The sequence below is a fragment of the Neovison vison genome, chromosome 1, assembly GCF_020171115.1.
Source record: "Neovison vison isolate M4711 chromosome 1, ASM_NN_V1, whole genome shotgun sequence".
Classification (NCBI taxonomy): domain Eukaryota; kingdom Metazoa; phylum Chordata; class Mammalia; order Carnivora; family Mustelidae; genus Neogale; species Neogale vison.
Window position 1 is genome coordinate 77,626,363 of NC_058091.1, and position 24,772 is coordinate 77,651,134.

Here is a 24,772-nt window from a genome sequence, read left to right on the forward strand (position 1 = left end):
ATTAATCCCATTTTTAAAGATGTGATAACAAATACTGAGATCAGTTAAGCAGTCTATCTGAAATTGAAATCTGGATGTGGCAGATGCAAGATTTAAGTCCAGGAATACCTGATTCTAAAGTCTGACCTATTCTAGCAAGTATCGGGAGGAGACAATTTTGCTTTTAACTATATACTCTATAATTGCTCTCCAAACAACTCTATAAAGAGAGCAGATAATCAAACATGACTTTCTGAACAGTTTGCTTGAGTGAAAGAAAATTATCTCTTTCTTCTTTACCTGGGCTCATGATAAAAATAACTCACAGTGTCACTTCTCTTATCCTGAATCCAACTTAAGAATGGCTCATATTCTTAAAATTAGGTTATAAAAACATGTGGGAAGCCTCCAAGAAGAAAGAAAGGGGAAGGCAATGCTGATACATGAGCTTCCAGTAAACAAATCCCCAAACAGGAGCTAAATAACAAAGGAAACATCTTACAAGGAGAACCCTGAGCTGCATAAAAAATGTAGCCTTAACTCAAACAAATAAACTATGTTATTCAGGATAATGAAGGAAAAAACCAAAAACAAAAAAACTCTACTTCAGCAGGGATTGTGACCTATTCTAAAAACAGATGGACTTACTTTAAAGGCAGTGATGACTAGAGAAAATCAAAACTGGAAAGCAGAAAATTACAAATCATAACAACGGAATTTCTAGGAGCTCTCCGTGGTGCTGCTCACGTCAGCCTAAGCCTCCTCTGATGTTTCCATGCAGCACAGCTGTCTCCTTAGCTCTACTTTGGGCTAAGGTCCTTTCCAGATCTAAATATTTATAAAACTAGAAAACAGCCTCTTATGATTGGCACAAAACAGAGTGCTTTGACTCTTCTTTTACTAACTTAATTACATATCTAAGTTTAGCACCTAGCAGTAACTCACTAGACTACCTGGTTTGAGACAGCAGTCCTCAGTTACCACTAAGTGTAGTTTTTACCAGCTCTGTAGCAATCCGTTGTTGTCCTATGTGGAGTAGAAAGTGCTTTTCTTAGCCATATTAGCAGAGATAATGGAATGTCCAGAGGCATCTCTTCGAGATCTTCTTTAGAAACCACTTAATAAAGTTGTCTATCTGCCTGAATCACTATAGGGCAGCAAATAAATCTGGTTTTCTGAGCTTTAGAGTCTTAAGTTCCGTGGGTCTATTCTTATTTGTGGTTTTCTGAGCTTCAGAGTCTTAGGTAGGGTGGGTCTATACTTATTTGCATATTTGCAAAAAAAAAAAAAAAAAGGAAAAGTGTGAGTCTATCCCTTAGAATTTTGATTTTGGAAATAAATATATTCAGTATTTCACCCCAGAAAAATATATACCTGGGAATTTAGATTAAAAACATAATAATAACAAAACTACAACCATACAAAGAATAATAATTTCTCTCTAGACCCATATGTTCATAAACTATATAATGATTGGCTTTAAGGCATTAAGGAACTTCTAAGTCAATACAGTAGCTCAATGTCCTCACCCCCCCTACAAATTAAATGACAGTAAACAGCACAAACAATAATAAATTTATAGTAAATTTACAAAAGCATTGTGAAAGAAGAAAAGTAGCATTAATAAATCATATATTTGATAAAATTTTAAAATATGAAAAATACATGTAGTTTTGACCTCCATGTCTAAGAAGATGGGGTACTCATAATTTTCTTATTTTTCCCATTAGGTATAACTTTAAAAACTGAGCATTAGATATAAAACAAACATAAGAAGACTAGGAAAGTTGAAAGCACACCAGCTAGAAAACTTAAGATCCAAAGAATGACCAAGTACCCTGGGTTTGATTTTGCCTCATGTATCTCAAACTTAGAGCTCAGAAAACTGACAACTGGAAATTTCAGTGGGCACAAACAAAACAAAACAAAAAAAAAGCCCTAACAAAAATTTGCTCTCATTGGGCAAAGGACCAGGAAAGGTGCACACTCACAACATACAAAATTTTTAGGTAATAACTACTCTACTCCAGCCATACACCACATTGGGAGGGGGAAAAAAAGACAAGACAAGAAAAGACAAGAACCCGCACCAACAAAGATGAGAGGGAAGTCTAGAATGACACCTTTTCTAGCCTTGTATGGGGCACCCTGCCCCCTCACTGTGGTGGTCAGAGAGGAGTGAGGGAGCAGTCAGGACTTTTATTCTCTACTATATCATCGTTAATGCCCAGTTGTGAGACTGTACAGTATTTTTATAAGACATTACTATGAGGGGAACAGATTTTTCTGTACTACTACTTACAACTGCACATGAATCCTCGATGATCTCAAAATAAAATTTAAAAGTTTAATAAATACATGTGATCATAAAACATTATGATATACAAAGGATTAAGATGACAGATACAAAGTTCATGCTATAGGAATATGAGAAAAGGGATCAGAGAAAATTGCAGAATAAAGAATAAAAATCTTTCTTTTTCCAACTGAAAGAATAATTAAAATGTTTCATTATAGTCTGGTAGACACATAGAAGATCTGCTTCTAAGCATGTGCTTGCAAATGCCAAAGATGAAGAAAGATACTAAAATCTTTAACAAAGTATAAATACCTTCAAAACAACAAGGATTTATCTGAAGTCAGGCTTAACAAAAATAATGGATGTTTAATAACTATGAAATAATGATTTCAAAGTACCAAGGGAAATTATTTTAAATTTGAATTCATATTTCTATATCCAGCAAAACTATCAACCAAAATGAAAATGGAATAAACACATTTAAGAGAATTCAAATATTCTGACATTTTACTCCCCTGTACTCTTTCAGGTAAAACAAACAACAACAAACAAAAATTAGAAAAAATACAAAGACTTGAGGAAATGAAATCCCAGAAACAGTTAACCCAAGTAAAATTTTTAAAATTTTCTAAGATGACAGATTGATATAAGTAAAAGTCATAACATGAAATAAAGAGCTCCTAGAATACCTTCAAGAGGAATGTGGCTCCCTAACTTACAACTAATGCTGGACATTGAAAGTACAGATTGAAAAACTGTGATGATGTAACTTTTACTTTATTAATTTCTGTACTGACTAAAATTATACTGACTTCTGCATGCATTCCCTGTGTGACTGAACCATAAGTAAAACTCCAACTGGTTTTTAAAGTACTTGATAAATATTGGAGGCTGGTGGACTCTACATCTTAGTCTTACAGAGATTCTATTCTCTGTCCTTACAACCAGACTGCATAGTAGGAATCCTTCCAGTGTTTTAGAAGCTAATAATATTTTCTGGGAGTTCCTTAAGTTAAGTCACCTCGTTAAAAAAGTATTCTCCTTCTCACTTTTCCAAAAAAGTCATTCTCATTTTATGAAAATTAAGTCTCAAATTCAGAGAACTTCTAACTTTAAGCTAAAGCAACAATATCACTATAGTTGTCTTGGACACTTAGTCTTAAGACTATGTAGGAATTATTTAGCTTTTTCTCCCTTTAAATCCAGCATGTTTGGGAAATACTCATCTTAGGGAAGTTGAACTGATTGAATCACAGCCATGTTACCTTTGTAGAGATATATAGAAGTTATCCAGGCAACCCCTTTATCTAGGCAAAACTAGTCAGGTACAGAAACTGCAGTCAGTACATAGAATGAATTGTAGGAAAGATGCACTTATTCCATTGTGCTTGAATGTAACAAACTTCCCTGAAACACTAATTCTCACCTCTTCCTTTCAGAAAACATAAGCAAACATAAAAAGAAAAGCTGTATTAGAGAATCAGTTTTGTGGAAGAGAATACACGAAGTCCATCATTCCACTTCTTCCTGGGATCACAGCTAGACTACGGTTCTTCACCTCCTTTTTAGTTATGGGTATCTACTTGACTGAGTTTTCTAGCCAACAAAATTTGAAAGAAAGCTATGTGCACTGTTTTCAGGTGTGGCCCGTAAAAATATATCATGTGTGAACCTCCATACTATTTTACCATATAGGAAAATGGAATGGAATTGAGCAAAGTGACCTTGAAAACAAGGTGGAAGAAACATGGGTCATTGACTCACCAGGAGCAGCACTTTATTGGACTTCATGGCAAGATGGCTGAGTCAAAGTACATGTCTTGGTTTGTTTGTTTTGGCAGCTATTACTACCTTATGTAACTACCTCACACTTACCCACATCTTAAAATTCAAACTAAATGGGACCCTGCAAAAATACAGTTGATGTCAAGCTCTAGAAACACACTGTGGGGGCATCTGGTTAGTTCAGTCTGATAAGCGTCTGCCTTCAACGCAGGTTGTAATCTCAGGGTCCTGGGGATCAAGCCCCACATCAGGCTCTCTGCTCAGTGGGAGCCTGCTTGTCCCCCTTTCTGTGCACCTGCCCCTGCTCCAGCTCCCTCTCTCTCTCTCTCAAATAAATATATAAAATCTTTTAAAAAACACACTTTTATTAATCGTGCATGAAATAGTTGTCTAGGAGCCACTCCTATTATAAGTTTATTGTAGTTTCTCCGATTGCATATGTGAAGAAAACTAAGCCCATTAAAAACAGATCTTTGGAACAGTTATGATGAAGGATAAAGAGTATTTTCCTTCCAAATCAAACTTTGGAAAATATAACAAGAGACAGAAGAATCAGTCACCTGAATGATTCTGGAAATATGGTACCAGAATTTTAGAATTTATGAAAACAAAAATGACACCTTAGTTTGAGATTTCAAAAATTTTTGATTTAGATGTACCTGAGGTTATATTTATGAAGGCAAAATGACTAAACATTTGGAAAAATAAGCATATTAACTTTATCAACATCTGTAGGAAAATCTGATGACATTAACATCCTAATCTTCTTCCAGCATTATTAAGATATGATTGACAAATATGGGGCACCTGGGTGGCTCAGTGGGTTAAAGCCTCTGACTTCAGCTCAGGTCATGATCCTGGGGCCCTTGGATCCAGCCCCGCATCGGGCTCTCTGCTCAGCAGGGAGCCTGCTTCCCTTCCTCTCTCTCTGCCTGCCTCTCTGCCTATCTATGATTTCTGTCAAATAATTAAAATCTTTAAAAAATATGATTGACAAATAAAAATTGTATATATTTAAGATATACAACATGTTTTGTTATACACATATATTGTAAAATCATTACCACAATCAAGCTAATTAACACATCTGCTACCTCACATAATGACTGTGGGGGGGGGTGTATGGTAAAAACCCTTGAGATCGACTTCCTTTGTTAATTTCAAGAATACAGTAAATTGTTACTAACAATAGTCAGACTAAGCTATACATTAGGTCCTGGATTTATTCATGTTATAACTGAGAGTTTGTACCCTTTGACTAGCATCTTCCATCTCTCTCACCTCCCAGTCCCTAATGACCACCATTCTACTCCTGCTACTATGATTTTTTTTTTTTTTTTTTTTTTTTTTTTTTTAGATTCCACATACAAGTAAGATCATGCAGTCATTTGTCTTTCTGTGCCTGGCTTATTTCACATAGCATAATATTTCTAGGTTCATGCTGCAAAAGGCAGGATTTCCTACTTTTATAAAGTTGAGTAGTATCCCATTGTATCAGAACTAATTCTTCGAAAGGATAAGTGGCTGTTCACATTTTGTAGTTTAGAACTGAAGAGAATGAAGAAATAATTCCCATTGGGGGAGAAGGATATATCAAGATGCATTTGCATTGCTACTAAAAAGAATAAAAGAGAACTTGCACTTACTCATCTTTTTTGTTCTCTCCTTAAGGACATATCTAAACATAGCCAATAAAATGAAATGCAGAACGGCTTATATGGTTTGTTCAGTTTTTCATTATAGATAATTACTTTCTATCCATTTATCATAATCTCACTGACTCAGACCAAAAGATTGCTGTTTGCTTCTTTCCCTTTTGTCACTCCAATTGTTTGGTTATTTGAGGCAAATACACTCTTCTTCAGTAATGTATAGGTATTAAATTGTATTGATAATTACTAATACTCTAAGTCCAGCAAGTATGTGTTAAGTAACTCTAGAGCACCCATCTCTTCATATTTTGTCAAGGTTGACTCCTACTTCCTACAACTAGACATTTTAAACAGATTTAGCTGCTAGTCAAATCATAAAATAGCAATTGTAGGGGTTCCTGAGTGGCTCAGTGGTTTAAAGCCTCTGCCTTCAGCTCAGGTCATGATCCTAGGGTCCTGGGATCAAGCCCACATTGGGCTCTCTGCTCAGCAGGGAGCCTGCTTCCTCCTCTCTCTCTCTGCCTGCCTCTCTGCCTACTTGTGATCTCTATCTGTCAAATAAATAAATAAAATCTTTTTAAAAATAGCAATTGTAATACAAGAAAAAATAGTAATGTATTTATATATATACACACATTTACATGTATATATATGTATTACATATATACGTACACAGAATTATCCTAGCCCACTATCAAAGGTTATATAATCCTTAGCCTGCTTGCTGAACTGAATATTATATATAGCTTTTACATGCCTATTGTCAGCTTTTAAAAGGACTTCAACGTCCTACTTCTGGGAACTAAACCTCTCAGCCAAACCACCACATTCTCACACCATGAAATAAAGCAACTTGAAGGGTTTCACTCATTTGTTTTAGGTTAAGTAACAACTGAAAGGAAGCACACTTAGCTCAGACAGCTATGCATGTGATGAACATAATGTCACTTTTTTTTACACACTGCCCTTGTCACTGTTTCTCAATATGGTTCTGCCTGTGCATACAAGATGTGGAAATAAATGCTCCCACCTTCAGTCTGTCTGAATGAATACAGTTCATTTTTAAAAAAAGATGGGCATTGTTTCAGCCCTTACCCATCAATGCACCATAATGTTGCCTTAAGTTTACAAGGTAGCTTGAATGCAAGAAGTGTCTGCTACTGTCCAAAGCATTTTAACTCTGAAAACTATTGGCAGGTTAACAACCATTGCAAAGAACACTGTTGCAAAGCACAGAGTCCTTTTGTTTTGTTACAAATTCCTAATGCACTCCATACCTCACTGAGTTCTTTTTTGATATTCTCTCTTAACCATCACACACACACACACACACACGCACACACACGCACACACACAGGCAATTTGGAAGTTGCCAGAAACTGCAGACAGAATTTAGAGGACTGCACAAACTAATGCTGGACTGAAGTTAATGGGGCTCCTCACCCGCTAGCCTTGGACAGTGATGTTCCAAGTCATTAGCATGTGCTCTGTTTTTGGCCAGCTCCCCCTGGTAGGACTGGGCTTCTAAACAGTCAGAGCCAGAATTTGTAGCAGCAGCACTTTCTGCCTTCCACATGAATGACCAGCGCTCCCAGAGCTAGCAGATTGGTGGCTGCTCCTAACACTAGACCCTTTAGATGGAAGAAAGGACTGGCATTAAGTAGTGTGAATTGATTACATATTCTTTATTCTTTCACAAGTCCTATTTAGTAAGGACTCTTAAAATATCTGGCACTGATTTAGGCATTTGGGGATGGCCCTTACATCTGAGTTTTATGTAGCAACTCAAAGAGCTATTCAGTTCCTTGTTACAGTCCAGCCTCCTGACAGTGAGCTGCGCCTTGACTACATTATGTACTTTTCAACAGATGGAGTTTGGGGATTCCTGTGAAATTGCGAAACAAAAGCACTGAGACACAGCAGGACAGAGCTAAGAGGGAAAAACAGATAAATATGTCCAAAGAGCAATGAACAACACAGGTAGTGTTAGTATTAAGTCAAAAAAAAAAAAAAAAAAAGACAAGAGATTCTGGTTCCATAAGAGTTTTTTTCATTGCTGAACAGTTTAAAGAATGGTCATATTTTATGAGAAAAAAATAAAAATAAAACAACAAGGACAAGAAATATTAAAAAGAACATTGCTTCACCATAAATTCAAACAGTCTAAGTTGTTCCAGGTATTTCCAAACATTTCATGTTTTAATTGGCTTCCCAGGGCTACAAGTCACATCCACTTAATCTTGTATTGATATTCTAAGATGATTCCTGTTACTATGACTACCCCAATCAATTAACTTCTTATAAGTAGCAAGATAATTTTCTTTCTTGTTTTTTTTTTTCCAGTGAAGTCTAAATAATTTATTTTCACAAAAATATCTGTTGTTACCTCTTATCTGTCAAGGAACAACATTATGTTGGTAAAAATGTTTGAGGCCTTTCATTTAAAAACGTGTTTAGAGATTTTGCACAGAGAAAGCATACAGACAAGGGGTGTTAGAGAGTAGTAGGGAATTTGGGTAAATTGGAAGGGGAGGTGAACCATGAGAGACTATGGACTCTGAAAAACAGTCTGAGGGGTTTGAAGAGGCGGGGGGGTGGGAGGTTGGGGTACCAGGTGGTGGGTATTATAGAGGGCACAGCTTGCATGGAGCACTGGGTGTGGTGAAAAAATAATGAATACTGTTTTTCTGAAAATAAATAAATTGGGAAAAAAAAAAAAAAAAAAAAAAAAAGAAAGCATACAGAATTGTCTTGGACCAATATCATGACCTTATCAGTCTGGGTTGTGTTGATAAAAGTTCTCTTTGGCTATGGAAAAGTGCCTTTCACTTGGCCTTTATTACAAGGAACTGAGAGGCTGGCAGTCATTCAAGGAGGATTTTCACTCGGAAGAGGAAAATCATTCTGCCACAGGCCAGCCATTGTGACTTCTTTAGTTAGAATTGTACTCCCTATCCCCAAAACAAATTTCACTTGTAGTATAGCATGAGGATTTGGCATGGGGGAGCACAGTTACTTCAATCTGAGCCTACCTGCTTTTTCTTAAACTCAGCCCTACAAACAATAGAAACAAGATTCTGGAGAGACACTGGTCTTGGGAGTCAGACAAGTCAACCTGGACTCAACTCTTTGTCATTTGAGAGAATTTGGTTAAGTCTCTTAAACTCCCTGAAGTTTCATTTCCTGTCCTACAAAATGAGATCAATATAGTTACCTCCATGGTAGTATGGGGGCTCTCTAAATCTAACTTCTCCATTCTTCTAAGTCCTTTCTTCTGCTCAAGAGATTTTTCCAAAACAAAGGAGTGACCAAGTCATTTGCCTTCCCAAACCTCCCCATGCCTGCTGAACACAGGCTAGCCCACACAGAATGCCATCCTCCACCCCTTTGGAACAGTTCTCAGCCAACCTTGCTTACCTCACCTCTTGAGGTCATTTGCCTCAATCCATTTCTTGGTCTAGCTACCTCGAAACAGATTTATCATGTACCTTCAATGCCTTACAGCTGTATGTTTGTTCAAAGCACCTCCCTGAGGTTTTCCTGCCCCAAATTTTCTTCCTATCCTTGTCCACTTAACAAACTCTTGCTCATTCTTCCAGGCCAAAGATATCCCCACAATTGCTACCTTCCCAACTGTGCCTGGAGTTTCTCCCCAAGAAAACAAAGATTAATCTGCACCAGGTGAAACAATCTCATTTTTCACTTGGCTTCCAACATGAAAAAAAAAATTTTATTTGGCACGTGAAAATATCTAGTTGTTACTTAACCACACAGTGAAGTTATTTTTTAAAAAATGCAATCTGTGTACTGATAACCTAAGCACTAAAGGCAAAGTATCATGTTATTCAGATTCTCAAAGTTGATCAGCTTTAAGTCTAGGTAGCCCCTGGAAAACCAGTACACGTGCAGAAGAAAATGCCACCTGAAAAATGAGCTCATCCACATCAATTACTTTGAGCACTGCTGTCACCTGTTAGGTACAAGATGTATCATTTCTCACTTAATACTTTAAAATTGGTATAAAGGAATACACTGAGATTCAGAGAAGGTAAGTAATTTGTCCAATTATTTAGTATGCAGGAGGCTTGTCACCAAAACCCAGCCCTATCTGCTTCTAAAGCCCATTCTGTTTTCACCCTTCCACATTCTCTCTCTATTGACCTTGCCCTTTGATCATAGGTAGGTCTTAAAAGCAATGGTCTCCCAGGTTTCAGGTGCTATCTCTAGCCAGGTCACTCAAAATCCTCTTGCTTGAGAAAAATGGGGTTGGTGTGTGCGTTTAGACAGGTTATATAACCACCTAAAGAAGAAAAAAATGGAGCCTCTTGAAAGCACAGTTACATCATCCCATTAATAATATACACCATTAAAATAAGTTTTCTTCCTGGAACTAGATCCAGTGAGGACCTTTCTTATTTTTATTTCAACTCCTTAGAATATTTTTTATTTTTGCCTAAATAAATATAACATATTATAGCAAGGTTATAGCATGATATAAATTATCATTGAGTTATTTAAAATGTCCTCATCTCCTAATTCCCTTGACTGGGCTCATTGGAAGGTGTTTACTATTGGTAGTGCTGGGAGTCTTGGTGATGGTAGTAGTTGTGTTTGGCGACCTAAAATTGCATACATATCTTACTTCAAACGTTTTTTGGTCTTATGTCAATTTTAAAAAAAGAGTTTATTGACATTTTGCATGAAGCATGGATTAATACGCAACAATGTTTCTCACAGAGCCTTTGCAAAGTAAAACAGAGAAATAATTAGCAAAGTCAAAATGTTCCTTCAGTAGAAGACAAGCTAGGAAATCATGTATGTCTCAATGAATGGAACATTTTAAGCGCATCCTCTATTCTTATTTGGAATTACTATTTTTAAAAATCTAGATATAGATATAGACATAGACATAAGATAGACACATAGATACAAAGCATTTAAAAAATCAATCCAAACTGGAGAAAAACTAAGTTTAAAGGTTAGTAACAGGGGCCCCTGGAGGACTCAGTTGGTTAAGCATCTGCCTTCAGCTCAGGTCATGATCCCAGGGGACTGAACCCTGTGTAGGGCTCCCTGCTCAGCAGGCAGTCGGACTCTACCTTTCGCTCTTTCTCCTCCCCATTCCGCAACCATCCTCTCCCATCCTCCTCTCCGCTCATGCTCTGTCTCTTGCCTCTTTCTCTCTCAAATAAATAAAATCTTTTTTTTTTTTTTAATGAGTTAAAGGTTAGTAACGTGTCAAATTTATTCTCCATAAAGAGTTCCTTTCTTTTAGGTGACTTCCCAATTGGCAATCAGGGGAAATTAGCCCTGTTTCCTCAATCTGGGTCCTGGGAGAAAGGAAAGGGGACTGAAACATTCATAGGGAATAGAAAAAAGGCAGCCAGCACAGGTCGCTGCCTGAGAAGGGGATTCTTTCTCTCCCCAACACAAACACAGAGATTTAAATTGACTGTAGCTCCTATCATGCTAACATTTAGCACTTAAAGAAATTCGGATTGTGGCCATAGCTAATGGGGAAGCCCCCAAACACATCCCACTTGTCAGTTCTATCTCCTGGACTGACTTATAACATTACTATTACATGACTCCTTAAAGCATGTAAGTTGGCAAAGAGAAAGATACTGAGTCTATTCTTTTTTTTTTTTTTTTTTGAAGATTTTTATTTATTTATTTGTCAGAGAGAGAGAGAGAGAGAGTGCACAGGCAGACAGAGTGGTAGAGGCAGAAGCAGGCTCCCTGCGGAGCAAGGAGCCCGATGTAGGACTCAATCCCAGGACGCTGGGATCATGACCTGAGCGGAAGGCAACCGCTTAACCAACTGAGCCATCCAGGTGTCTCCTGAGTCTATTCTTGACATAGGTTTTGTTGTTTGTTTGTTTGTTTGTTTTTAATTTCTTACAAATAACATGAGTTCTCCAGTTCTTTGTAGCTGAAAGCTAGCCCAACCCTCATGAAAAAAGTTGGCAGGTTAAATTAAACACACACACACACACACACACACAATTGTAAAAGGCTGGATTACCATTCTGTCCTAAGTAACATGGTTGTGGTAGCAAATTTTTTTATTTTTTTATTTTTTTATTTTTTTTTGTAAAGTGAAGAACACTTTACACACTGCTGACAATAGAGCAGAGTTAGGACTGATTCTACATGATATATGCATTTCCAAACATGCTTATCCTGTGTTCTCTCTCAGCCCATATTAACTAGCTCTATGGAGTTTTGAGTTTTTAAAAAGATACTGTTTAAGATAAGACAGGAGGAAGGCTGACTCACCCAGAGCAAGTCAGGAAACCTGCATCAGGAAAAAGTTATACAGAGCAAAAGGACCAGGGTGCCTTATTCACTTCAGAGGTAAAATCCAAACTGTGAATTCAATTTGGTTAAGATGTCCTACTGCCTGAAGAAGTGGGCCATTTTTAGTGAGTCATCAGCCATCAATTTAGGGGCCTACAGACACAGTCAGAAATTACTATGGAACAGAGATCTGCATAATTTTGGCTATTCAATATAAAAAAAAATAAAAGTCTAGCATTCTGGTCTAATGAGTGACAAAGGTATAATTAGTCATTTTAAAACAAGTGATATTTTCAGTAGTGAAAGTTACAAAAATTCACTGTTGACTTGCAACATGCATTCTAAAATGCATGTTGAATATACAGAAAATAAATAGCAACTAATATCGCTCAAGAGTTAACTTGCAAATTTTTAAAAGAATTTAAAATTTACTCCACAACTATTGTATGCAAAGTACCATGAAGCAAACTACAGAAAGCAGAAGGACATCCGAAAACTTAAAAAGAAATAGTCAATAGTAGGTTTATGACATGTCACTAATTAATAATTGATTTTCCATTTTACAGTTCCTAACCAGGTAAGTGTCATTCACTGGAAGAAGCGCCCTTCCACCAAAACAGAAACAAAAACCCAAATTAAGTCTAGGGAAGTAACTCAGAACAGTGATTCCAAATATTAAATATCAAAGTACATATTGATTGACTGCCTTTCTAACAGTTTCTTGGGCAACACGAAGATATTAATGATCATATCCCTACTTCAGGAGGTTAAATGGAATAGTAAAGCAAATATTGAGCTAATTATTAATATGCACAGAAAAAGAAAGAGAAACAAAACAAAAAAGTCTAAATAGCTAATAATTAAAATCCAAAACATGCTCTTTGTTCTGATTATCAAGATAAAAATCTCAGGTCTTCACCCACATTTATACTTAGCTATAGTGAGGTTTGTACCCAGGAGTACAAACCCCATCTATTACAAGGTCCACATCTTTGAACTTTTCTTCCATAAACCTTTCCCCAATTAGTGTTTTAGTGCTGGTGCTTAAGAACTATTTTTAAAAATGTTTTTATTATGCTTTCAGTAAGACATTTTGTCATTCTAACACATTAGATAAGAGAAGGCAACCAGGAAAGACTGAGAAACGGGGTAATTTGTAAATCTTTACCTGAAGGCCTTCAATAGCCAATCGCAGCATGCTTGGTGTAAGTTTGGAGGCTTGCTTGAAGGTGAAGTTACTCCAGTCTATGATTAAAACAAATCCATTCACTTGAAGCTCAGGATCTTCAATCATGGCTTCTAAAGAAAGTAAGATGGCACGCAAAATATCCACCAGTGTGTACCTATCAGCAACAGAAATGGACGGCATTAATCTAACAACAACTTTGGTTAACACTGTAGAAAGTGTTTTGCACACTGAAAACTCCCTTTAAAATACCTCAGGAGTCTGAAAATCATTTTGTTTAGAAATCTTCTTCCAAGAGGAAATGTATTTGCTGCACTCTGGGGACATATTAGAATTTAACATGTATTCTACCAAAACAAACTAAAATGCTTTTGAAAACACTTTGTTTCATATTTTACAATGATGTCCTTTACCTCCAGTCCTTCCTATGATTTTCTAAAATCTCACCTCAACTATCCTGAGAAGTAGGTATGGAACTTTTGAAGCAGCAAGAATGCCCTCAGGAATATTGATATTTCACATCTTCACATCTGAAAATTTTGAGAATGGGATTCGAAGAAGTTTCACCAATAAACAAGAACACTGGGTTAAACAGCTATGGTTAAAAATGTCAGCAGATTTTAATTTCTCATATGGAGTTTATATCACAAAGATGCAATAAAAGAAAGAAGGGTATGGGATAAAGTCTTTATATTTTTCAGCCTTCCACCTTAACACAGTGCCTGGCACCTTGTAGGAACCCAATGAATGCTCTCTAAGTTCCTGTAGAATGAAGTAGCCTAGAGCGCAAAGACACTAACTGTAGAGCAAGGCAGCAGAAGGAAGAGCTGAGAAGTCTTTTGGGGGTAAATTTGTTAAAATTTGATAACTGGGCACAGAGACCTAGATCGAAGGAAGAGTAAAAGATGACACAAAGATTTTCTAGATTCAGAGCCTGGGTAAATGGTAAAATCTTTCATCGAAGTCAATAATGCAAGAAGAGGATACAGTTGGAGGATGGCTGGAAAAGTAGAATTTGGAATAAAGCCCACTGTAGCGTCAGTGAGAAGTATGTAGTACACCCAGAAATATATATCAAGTAAACATCTCAAAAAGTAGATCCTAAACTGAGAAGAAAGCTCAAGGGGGAAAATTCCAGAGTCAAAAACACACAGATCCTAAGTTCAAGTAAGTGAAGGAGGTTATGTAGTCAGAGCTGAGAAGAAAATGAAGTAGTGGTTCAAGAAGGGAATCCCAGCAAGAGGAATCACCAAATTTATGAAAATGTTAACATTTCAAGTTTCTTCCCCTCAGATAATCAGACAAAGACCTCTAGGAAAGTTAGAGAAAGAAATGCTGACCTCAGGGAACAGGTGATGGGGAGGGTTGGTGGATTAGGGGTAGAAATCGATAGCATGGAGTGGAAGTGATGGGCTCACCAGGAAGACAGTAATGCCATGGTGAGAATAAACCCTAGTACCAACAACAGCAGACATCAAGAGGCAATTTGTTTTAGATAACACAGTTTAAGTATGGTTTTCCAAAACTGAGGCCAAATCGAGAGAAAAATGTACAGATGCATCATTTATTCCCAGGGGAATATAAGGCAAATCCCATGATCAGCAATGAAGACAAGCAGGTTTGCAAAGTTTTCAAGAACAAATTCCACCGAGTTTTAAAATTTAATATCTTTCTTCAAAAGGAGAATCAAATGGTCTTTATATAAATCATTTTGATCTCCAAATTGAAGAGAAGACACATTAAAACCTCTTAGCTAACCACACTCAAAGGGCAGGTCAAAACCACTCTTGACACTCCAGTCCTCTGTTGTCAAACATGTCACATTATCACCATTAACAGCCCAGCAGGCTCTTATAGGCAGAATATTATTACATGAGATCTTGCCAAGGTCTGTCAAACATCTTCCCAAGAGATGGAGGATTTTATGAATTTTATATCTTCAGGAACCCTGCCTTCATTCTTCTCTTTGAAGTTATTTTTCACTGTTTTAATCTACAAATCTGAGGCCACTACAATAAGTGTGCTCGTGTTGGAGGCTTGTCTTGCAACGGTAGGAGATCTACCATTGCTATTCTTCCCTTGTATGCTGGAAGAAAGCCCTAAATAACAAACTAGCACATTAATGCAGCTCTCGAGTCTTGATTGTGCTTCCCAAAACAGCATTAACTAAAGCCTGCATTTGAAATCAACTTGGAGAGGATGATGCATGGCATGTAGTAAGAAGAAATAAAAACACCAGTAAGGGATTTTACAACTGGGACGCCAGACTATAGAGACCATTGCTCTCGAAAGACAGCAGAGCTGCGATAATGCATAAAAACTGTATGGAGAAGACAAAAAGGACACCTGTATCTCCTCTTTGCACCGATACAATCAAGAGCGGGGAAGCTTGTTCTCTTGCATCTGGCCATGCTAGGATCAGGGGTGCCAGTGGGCCTGGGCTGTCCTGGGGTTTACAGCATGGCGTCATCTGCAATTTACAATCCGTGCAAAGCGCAACCTGAATCACAAACAGGTCATTTCCGTCCCAATCCCCACCCTTTTCTTTCAGCCTGACAAGGAAAAACTGGCATCTGGGCATCACATTGAACAGCCCAACAGCGAGCAATTTCCCTTTGTCACTAAATCAATCAGCCGTTATTAAATTCTTCATTAAGGCTGCCCCCGCCCCTTGGTTTTCATTAAGCCACGTTTCTCACATCTGAAGCACTTCCTATTAGAAAGGTGCTGAGGGGAAAGACAAAGGGAAAGAATTGCCTCTATTAATGCCTCAGGGTATCATCACTGCTAAAACTGATGGACCTATCTAGGTGTTTTATATTACTGAGTGGTAATAATAATAATACCTCTATCTGTGTAATCGTTTAAGATTTGCAAGGCAATTTCAATGCATTACCTTAATCTCAAAACAAGCCCAAAGTCTCTATGCTCACTTTGTTCCTGTTATTTTGGAGATGAGGACACAGGGTGTCAGAGAAATCAAATGGTTCGCCCAGGATCACCCTGGCAGTAAAGCAGGGAGCCTGGATGAGAAGAGCCAGGTCCTCTGACACCTCAGTTCTCTGAGGTCATGGTCTCACGGTCCTGGGATCGAGTCCTGCATCGGGCTCTCTGCTCCTCGGGGAGCTTGCTTCCTCCTCTCTCTCTGCCTGCCTCTCTGCCTACTTGTGATCTCTGTCTGTCAAATAAATAAATAAATAAGATCTTTTAAAAAAAGATTTAATAGATTAATGTTTATGAAGGGCTTAGAAAAGTACCTGGCACATCACACATGCTATAAAAATGTGTTAAACAAACGAATAAATGAAGTAATTAATTAATGAATTAAAATGAAACAATAGAAGTTTAAATTCAGTTAATGAAAAGGCGATGTTCTCTCTGCACAGCACTGAGGAGCCCACAGGTGCCCCTTAGTTCTGAACTTCAGCACGGCCAAACAGTACCCTCATTAAGCACTTACAGTTATTTAGGGCCTTGTGTTTTTTTCTTCCCCGGGGGGGTCAAATGCCCTCCTCTGGTACAAAGAATGTGCCCTGTAGTTGCCCCTGGCACCTACTAATTTCTATGTATGTAACAAATGCATACTTTTTTTTTCTAATTATTTGAACTGAGTACTGTTTGCTCAGTTTGTCACTTGTTGTTATAAAGATCTGACAGGAACGTTCCCCCCCCCACCCTGCCCCAGTCAGGAGTGTTGTTTTATATGTTAGTAAAGTATATGCACCTGCTCTCAGTGATGTAAAAGAGCTCAACTTTCCCCAGAATGGATGAATTTTATTCATTCACTAAGAATACCATTAATTTACTAACCGTTGGCTTCTGTTTTTAAAATATCTTTGAACATTTCTTTTGAGGCATCCTTTCAAGGCAGTGTAGTAACCTCAAATCATTTGCTTCTCTTCAATTTTTCTAAAGTTGCATGTCTAAAATATGAAAATAGCCCGGTTCAAGCCAGACCCCATCAACATCCTACTTTAAGTTTGGCACCCTTGGTCTTTGCCGTTATTTCATCATTATTTCACTAATTACTGTATAATTGCCCCAGTTTCTAAAGACCGTCCTATTTTTTTTTCCACAGATTTGTTCCAATATTACACTAACATTTCTCAGGACAAATTTTTTGTTTTTATTCCTATTTCCATGGTATGAACCAAGGGCATAGTCTGGAATAAGCTGCAGTTTCCAGAATATTTGTTAAAAGAGCCTCCTTATAAGGAAGCAGAATGGAAGCTCTGCCGGGACAGAAGTCCCAGGGAAGCCACACTTGCCAATTCCAGTTTTGACCGAATCTCAAAATCCACCCAAAACACAGCACAAGAAGCCTCCAGGATTTGAAGGGTAAGGATTCCTGAACTTGATACAATATGTAACACTGTAAAAAGAAACGTTGAAACATATAAAATAAATATAAACAAATACAAACTTTAATAAACTGAAACAAGAAATCTTCAAAAATCAGGCCTCAAAATTAAGCCTATATTCTTTTGTTTGTTTGTTTGTTTTAAGATTACTGAGTATGAGTGTTTCTCCCTAATTGCCTAGTTAATTGCCCTTGACTATTCCTAGTAATTTTTACTTTATTTAGTTTTATTTATTTTAGTGTACTTCCAGAGGAGAATGCAACTTTGTGACTGGGATTAAAACAAATTTGTATAGTCTATGGCTGTTTTAAAATGTTAATCAGTTATCAACATAAACTTCTTTGAATTTGGAGACTGACCACATTATTTTTTTTAAGATTTTATTTATTTATTTGGCAGAGAGAAAGAGCAAGCAGGCAGAGCAGCAGGGAGGGGGAGAAGCAGGCTCCCCACTGAGCAAGGAGCCCCATGCATGGCTCAATCCCAGGACCCTAGAATCAGGACTTGAGCTGAAGGCAGATGCCTAACCCACTGAGACACCCAGGCACCCCTGACCACAATATTTTACATATTCACAAGTCAATCAGAACTTGCAAATATCATTATTTTCTTTTTCATGAAAAAGCCACACAATAGGAATAAATAAACCAAAATAATATGTTTTTCAGGCAAATTCCAATAAATCAGAGAATCATGGCATGATGTTTGGCCCTCCGGTCTTTACTCCTTCCAGAGCTTCAATACTATAAGTGATCACCAATGTCCATCATGATAAGCCAGACAGTGCAAGATGGTCAATGCTTGGGAATTGCCACTATATTAGAAATCATTTTGGTTTAGCTATATTTAATTGTTTTCTAATGGCTATTAACCATATTCTAAATAAATGCTTGTTTGATGTACAAAACTATAGAGAACTACTTTATAATTCTAATGAGGTAAAATATTACTTACACCTACAGGCCAACTATCAGAATGCATGCCATCATTTTGTTTCAGGAGCCCAATTTACATGAATACTCACAAGAAGTATGTTCCAGTGAATTTCAACTTCTCAGATACCTCATTCCATGCTCCAGTGTCTAAACCAGGATCTACTTTAACTCCAAACTTTCTTTTCTTAAGATAGTATAAGCTCTCCCAGCTTCACGTTACACTATCCTCACACTTTACTGCTGAAATCAGGTGGACAGTTTGAAGGTATCTGCTGAGTCCTGAGCAGGGTACAATCATTCAGGAAGGAAACAGTATATAAGCATGGAAGACTACCGAGTCTTAGCAATGTAGTGTAAAATTCAATTGCTTTTAATTTTTTGGAATTTATTCTTGTTTTCAGAAATTATGTTACACAATCTGAAAGAAATGACATAAAATTGTATGACTCTTTACCAAGGTATCGTCTGTTCAACAAAAGTAATAAATCATCTGACCCTGTTCTATCCTTGTTAGAAAAACTACAGACCATATTGAAAGTCATTCTGACATTTCAGTATTTCAATTACTTTTTATATATTTGTTAGAAGGCAGGTACACTCTAAATAGTATTATTTTACCTTAGTCTTCTTGAAGATTCCATGTCTCCTGTAAAAGCTTTGGAAATGGTCCAGTTCTTTGTAACAACCTGAAACTGACCTGCACCACATTGCAGTATAAAGAGACACTATTTTATTTATAGTCACCTTCTCACACACATTTACTGTTGCTAGTCTCCTGAAAAGCACAGAAAACTGCCCTACAAATTTCACGTAAGAGAAAGTATACATCAGAAAACTTCCTACTTAGACTCTTTTTTTCAATACATAACTCATACCAACTCAAAAAATACCAACTAACATTAACTCTAGTTCACATGCTATTATAAATACAATAACATAAGATGGTTTTTTGTTTGTTTGTTATACAGATTAGTTATTTCTGAGATCTTTACAGAAATTTTCAAAATTCAATTAAAAAAATCTTGCTTTTCCCTTTGGGAAGTTGGAAATAAGCGGTTTTGAAATAAAGGGGACATTTTCTTCTACCTCATTTCTGGAATTTCCCTGTGTAATCCTGGACATTCCCACCAATTGTCTTTTAAAACAATCCTATTTCACTTTCTTAAAACAATGCTACTTAAAAAAAGAAGAAGAAGAAGAGGAAAAAGAAAAAGAAGAAGATTGTTGAAAGCCAGGCAATTCACTGAACAACTCAAGGAATGTGGCCAGAATTATGATCAGATATGCAGTCTGAGAGTCAGGTTGTTTGGTCTAGTAGGAGGACCGCAGGACCCAATGCACAGAACAGGAGAGACATGGGGACCACGAGATCTGGCATTTGGCCGATCCACCTAACAGAACAGCAGTATGGTAAACATGGAGGAAGGTGGCACAGACTCCATTAAAAGTCAAGTCAGATACCCGGAGGGTATTATGCTAAATGAAATAAGTCAGTCAGAGAAAGACAATTGTCATATGATCTCACTGATATAAGGAATTTGAGAAACAAGACAGAGGATCATAGGGATAGGGAGAGAAAAATGAAACAATATGAAACCAGAGAGGGAGATAAACCATAAGAGACTCTTAATCTCAGGAAACAGACTGAGGGTTGCTGGAGGGGAGGTATGATGGGGCGGATACGGTGGCTGGTTGTTAGACATTGGGGAGGGTATGTCCTATTGGTGAGCGTTGTGAATTGTGTAAGACTGATGAACCACAGACCTGTACCCCTGAAACAAATAATGCATTATATGTTAGTAAAATTTTTTTTTAAGTCAAATCAGATAAGAATTAAAGCTGCGGAGTGTGGAAAGGAAAGGGATTCAGTTCCAAGATAGGAAAGGGGCTGATGACCCCTGATGCTGCCAGGAAGGGAACTGCCAGAGACCATCCTGAGGCTTCAGAGCTGTTCTTATACACATATCCCAATGAGGGAAGTTATACATACAGATATATACTTGATATACAGACTATATCAAGAGGATAGAGCTGTTTATCTACTAGTCCTTGTTACTGGATATATGCAGATCTGAGATGAGGGGCACGTAGGAAGAAGGAGAGAATGATTTTTTTTTTTTCCTAAGAACACAGGAGGAATTTTAGACAAGCTCTAAATAACTCCTATGCCTTCTGATCTTGACATAGGATAACTTTTTGACTATACAACAGGTATAAACAGTATTTCCAACCACAGAAGTAGAATTCACAATTTTTAGTCTATAGGTCCCGATAGAGTATTTTTACAGAACATAGCTTCTCATTTTAACTTCACATATATGAAATTCTAACATTAAGGATTTTTGTGTAGGTTTAATAAAAATATTTACATACTAATTAATAAATTATCTCGCATTGTAGATTCCCAAGGAAATAGATTTTCATTACTAGTAACCTATCTTTTATATGAAAGAATAAGACAGACAACTAAAACAGTTTCTTTAGTAACTCTGGAGTAATCAGCTTCCCATACACATGAAAACTATAAGTGGCTTTCATCTTAATTAGGCTTATAAATCAATATGAATATTAGTTCACTTACAAAAATAAGTGAAAAAAGTTCTGTTCTATATGTATGTCTCTCTGAATGAATCTGCCTCTCTAATGGTATTTTTGACAGACTCTGAGATATATTTAAATATAAAATTTCCACAGCTCCCATTGAACTACTCCCTGTAGTTCAATAAACAAAATGCCAGTCTAACTGACATATGCATTACGTTCCTTCTTGAATAGTTTTGTTTTTTTCAATTTTGATATACACAATAATTGGTTTGCATGACTCTACAATCAACATCTCAGGTGTGTGGGGGGGTGCTTCTTAAAGAAAAATTGTGGTCAAAAGATGGCATTCCGTGTGTCTTTAAACTTTGTCACCTGATAAAAAATAGAATGAGATCTTTATAAGTAACCAAAATAAAAAATAAACTTCATTCCCCCTCAACAGCTAACTCCAGAAGTTTCTTAGCTTTATGATTCCTTAGATAGTAATGTATCTTTATATCTACCTAAAAGAAATCAGAGTAGTTCTCAACTTAGAATTACAAGGAACAGGTAACTAAAGAATAAAAAGTTGTTAAAAATACTTACATTCTAAGATTCCAACAGAAAGCCATAAGATCAATAAGCCTTCTCAGTAACTGTAAAAGTCTTTTACAATTGTTCCAGAGATGTTTTCAACTAACCAGATGCATCAAAAGTCACCATTCACAGAACTAAAAATACACCAATGTTATAACAACCAGCTCTTCATGATTCATAGTTCTGGTAACATTTTCAAATCCCATGGAATATATTTAGCTTTGAACTTAATTGAAACTACCTTACACAAGACCCTTTCATAATTTTTTGTGTGTTTCAGTTCAAGAAAATAATTTTGATTGAGAAAGTAGAATAGTCCCTCTCTGCATTTTTCTGTTACAATGTAGATGAAATAAGAATATAATTTCTCCTCCGTTATAAGGCAATAGAACTCAAAAAGTCTACTAACTGACATGTCTGAACATTTTCCACTTCCTTACAAAAGATGAAAAATCACATCAGACAGGAAACACATTCTTTAGATTAGTGACAGGTGTAGAACGAGCGTACCAGTCAGCCGTTATTTTCGGTGTCAGTAGGCATGCTCAGCGACAGAGGGTACAACTCTTCCTTTTCACTGAAGTGACACACATCATATTATTCCTCCATCTACACATCACCAAGCAGAAAAGTTCCCAAGCAACAGAAGTACTTGATCGCGGCTGAATGTCAGGCTAGTCTTTAAAAATAAAACCTCAGTGCTAAGGAGACAGATGATGATGATGGTGACCATGATGGCAATGGTGATGGTGATGATGATAATGAACCTAGTTTATGAATTTCATTGGGGGAAGGAGGAAAAGTTGCCTCCCTTCTCATCCCCATTTCTCCACAGAACAGCAAACTTACTCAAGAGGTGAAAATTTAGCAGCTTTATTTAGAAGTTGAATGATTTACACTGCAGCACAAAAATAGGGCTCAGGAAGCACTTAAAGCTGCAGTAGAAACTAGGTGCTCATGAAGTAAGAGTTTCAAAGGTGGGAAGAAAAGCCTTTCTCCCACCCCTAGGATGCCCACCTGGACCTCATTTTGCTGTTCCAGTTTCTCTTCTCCCCCAGCCAAATAAACAAACACAGCAAAGCTATAAAACCATGACACTACTCAGGGTAAATTCTGGAAAATGGGAGGGTAAGAGAATCCCTAGTACAAGTTTGAATTTAAGATTTACCTGCTCTGATCCCAGTTGGCTGCAAAAAGGACTAGAATCTTCCTGCCATAGTGGTCCAGATTGGCCAGGCCCCCAGGGAAGCCATCCTTCAGTGCCTGCTTGATGCCCGGGTCAGTGGCCTTGAAGCTTTTGAACATGTCCAGGTTCTGCTGCCGGTACTCAAAGTACTGGGCCAGGAGGCGGAAGGCCTCAAAGTGATGAAACTTCCTGGCCCGCAAGAAGCGTAAGATGAAGGCATCATCTGTGCGCAGAAAGCCAATGTCCGGCCTGGTGATGACCATATCCCTCACCTCCTGGATGTCCTGGTGCAGTGTGTCTGGGTTCTCGTTGAGCTCCAAGCGAGCTTTCTCCAGGGTCTCAGGAGAGAGACCAGCTTGTAAATGAGTCATTGTTCTGCTTATTCCTGAACCTTCCGTTCCTCTTGCTGACTGTCCCACAACAAACCTGGCCTTGGCCACTACCGGGCTCTGGCCTCTGGACTTCACTGCTGCCTGCTTCCTCTTCTGTACAGGAAATTATTTGTCTTGGTGTCCAGACTAGTACCCTGTTGCTCCTGCTCTCCCGCAGCTTTTTTTCTGGGGGATATAAACTTTTCCCACCCCTTAAAAACAATGCCTCACTTTGGTTCCCTCTTCCCTTTCCTTTAAAGAGATGTGGACCTCTGGCGGGCCCAACACTCCTTGTCTCTCCTCAATCCTAACACAACGCCCCCAAGCCCACCCAGCTTGCTTGGCACTGATCTTGGTCCTGTCCTCTTCTCTTCCAAGATGTAACAAAAACAACCCCCACGCACATCTCAGCCCCAGCTCTGTGATGCTTCTGCGGGCCCTACTGAAGGATGCGCCTGCCAGGGATAACGATGGGAATTCTGATTAATAATAAGGTGGCTCTTCAGCGCTGAGCTCCAGGGCGGGGAGAGAGCGTCTTTGCCAGGAAGAAAAAGAGAGAAAGGGGAGGGGGGTGGTAGGGAAAGGAGCTTATTTTTCCTTCTGCTTATTCAAAGATGTTATTTAAAAAAAAAAAAAAAACATTTGTAGGATTTTGTTTAAAATGATTATGATCCAATTAGGTGGAGACTCTGCAGATAGCGCACCTTCCCTCCTCCCCTCCTAAACACACCGTGATCTCAGAAGGCACCAGAAGGGTTTTCGGTGGCGTTGGCACCAGCGTGGGCTTCCCCCTCCCCAGCCCCACCCGCAACTTCTGCCTTCCTCTAGCCCTTTATTTCAACGGAATTATCCCGGGGTGGGGAGTGCGCAGGGAGGAGGGGGCTCTCTCCCACAATATACATTTCAAATGCGAGGTTGGGGGCAGGGGAGAAGGTAGAGAAGAGGAGTGAAGAATAAAATTAAAATGTCTCTACCTTTTCTATAAAACCCCAAAGCAAGAGAGAAGAGCAGCAGGCTCCTACCAGCAAACCCGGAGGCGGGGACGCTAAGCAATGCGGCACTCCCTGGCATCCATCAGCCCCGGCTTCGGCGGCGGCGGCGGCGACAGCAGCATCAACTCCTCTCCGTGGGATGGAGCGAGAAGAGAAGAGGGGCGGCAGCTGGGACCCGGGCCCAAGACGCACTGGGGAGCAGCCGTGACCACATCGTCCGCCAGCAGCCCGCTGCCTCTCCCAGTAGGAGGGTGGGGGTGCAGAGCTAGGGCCACCGGCGTCCCAGGTCCTCGCCTGGCCCTGCTATTCGCGTCCCCGGGAGAGCAGAAGGGAGGGAGCGGGGTTCGAATGCCTGGATGGGGAAGGCCACGCGGGCGGCCGCCGCCTTTGTGCGCCCCAGCGGCGGGGCGGTGGGCGCGGCGGGGCGGCTGCCGCGGGGCGCGGGCCTCTCCCGGTGCGCGCCGGGCAGCGGGAGTCAGGCGCGCCCCTCCGGGCAGCTGCTCCTGCTGCTGCTGTTGCTGTTGCTGCTGCTGCTGCTGCTGCGGCTCCGGCTGCCGCGGCTAAAAGAGGACTCGGCTCAGCCCAACTCCTCTCTAATTATCCCAG

At 38.7% G+C, this 24,772-nt stretch overlaps 1 protein-coding gene across 2 annotated transcripts in view; it reads right to left on the reverse strand.

The window, feature by feature from the left end:
* Nucleotides 1-24,370, reverse strand: part of CLVS2 (clavesin 2) — an 83,386-nt gene extending 59,016 nt beyond the window's left edge. The window contains exons 1-3 of one of the 2 annotated variants that reach the window (XM_044249618.1): nucleotides 24,197-24,370; nucleotides 22,786-23,709; nucleotides 13,184-13,358 (exon numbers count right to left, since the gene is read on the reverse strand). In XM_044249618.1, the coding sequence (XP_044105553.1) occupies nucleotides 13,184-13,358; nucleotides 22,786-23,174 (564 nt within the window). In that variant the 5' untranslated portion in view covers nucleotides 23,175-23,709; nucleotides 24,197-24,370. Of the gene's footprint in view, nucleotides 1-13,183; nucleotides 13,359-22,785 lie in introns of both variants that reach the window. The other variant, XM_044249628.1, reaches the window with a different exon arrangement.
* Nucleotides 24,371-24,772: the final 402 nt, after the last annotated feature.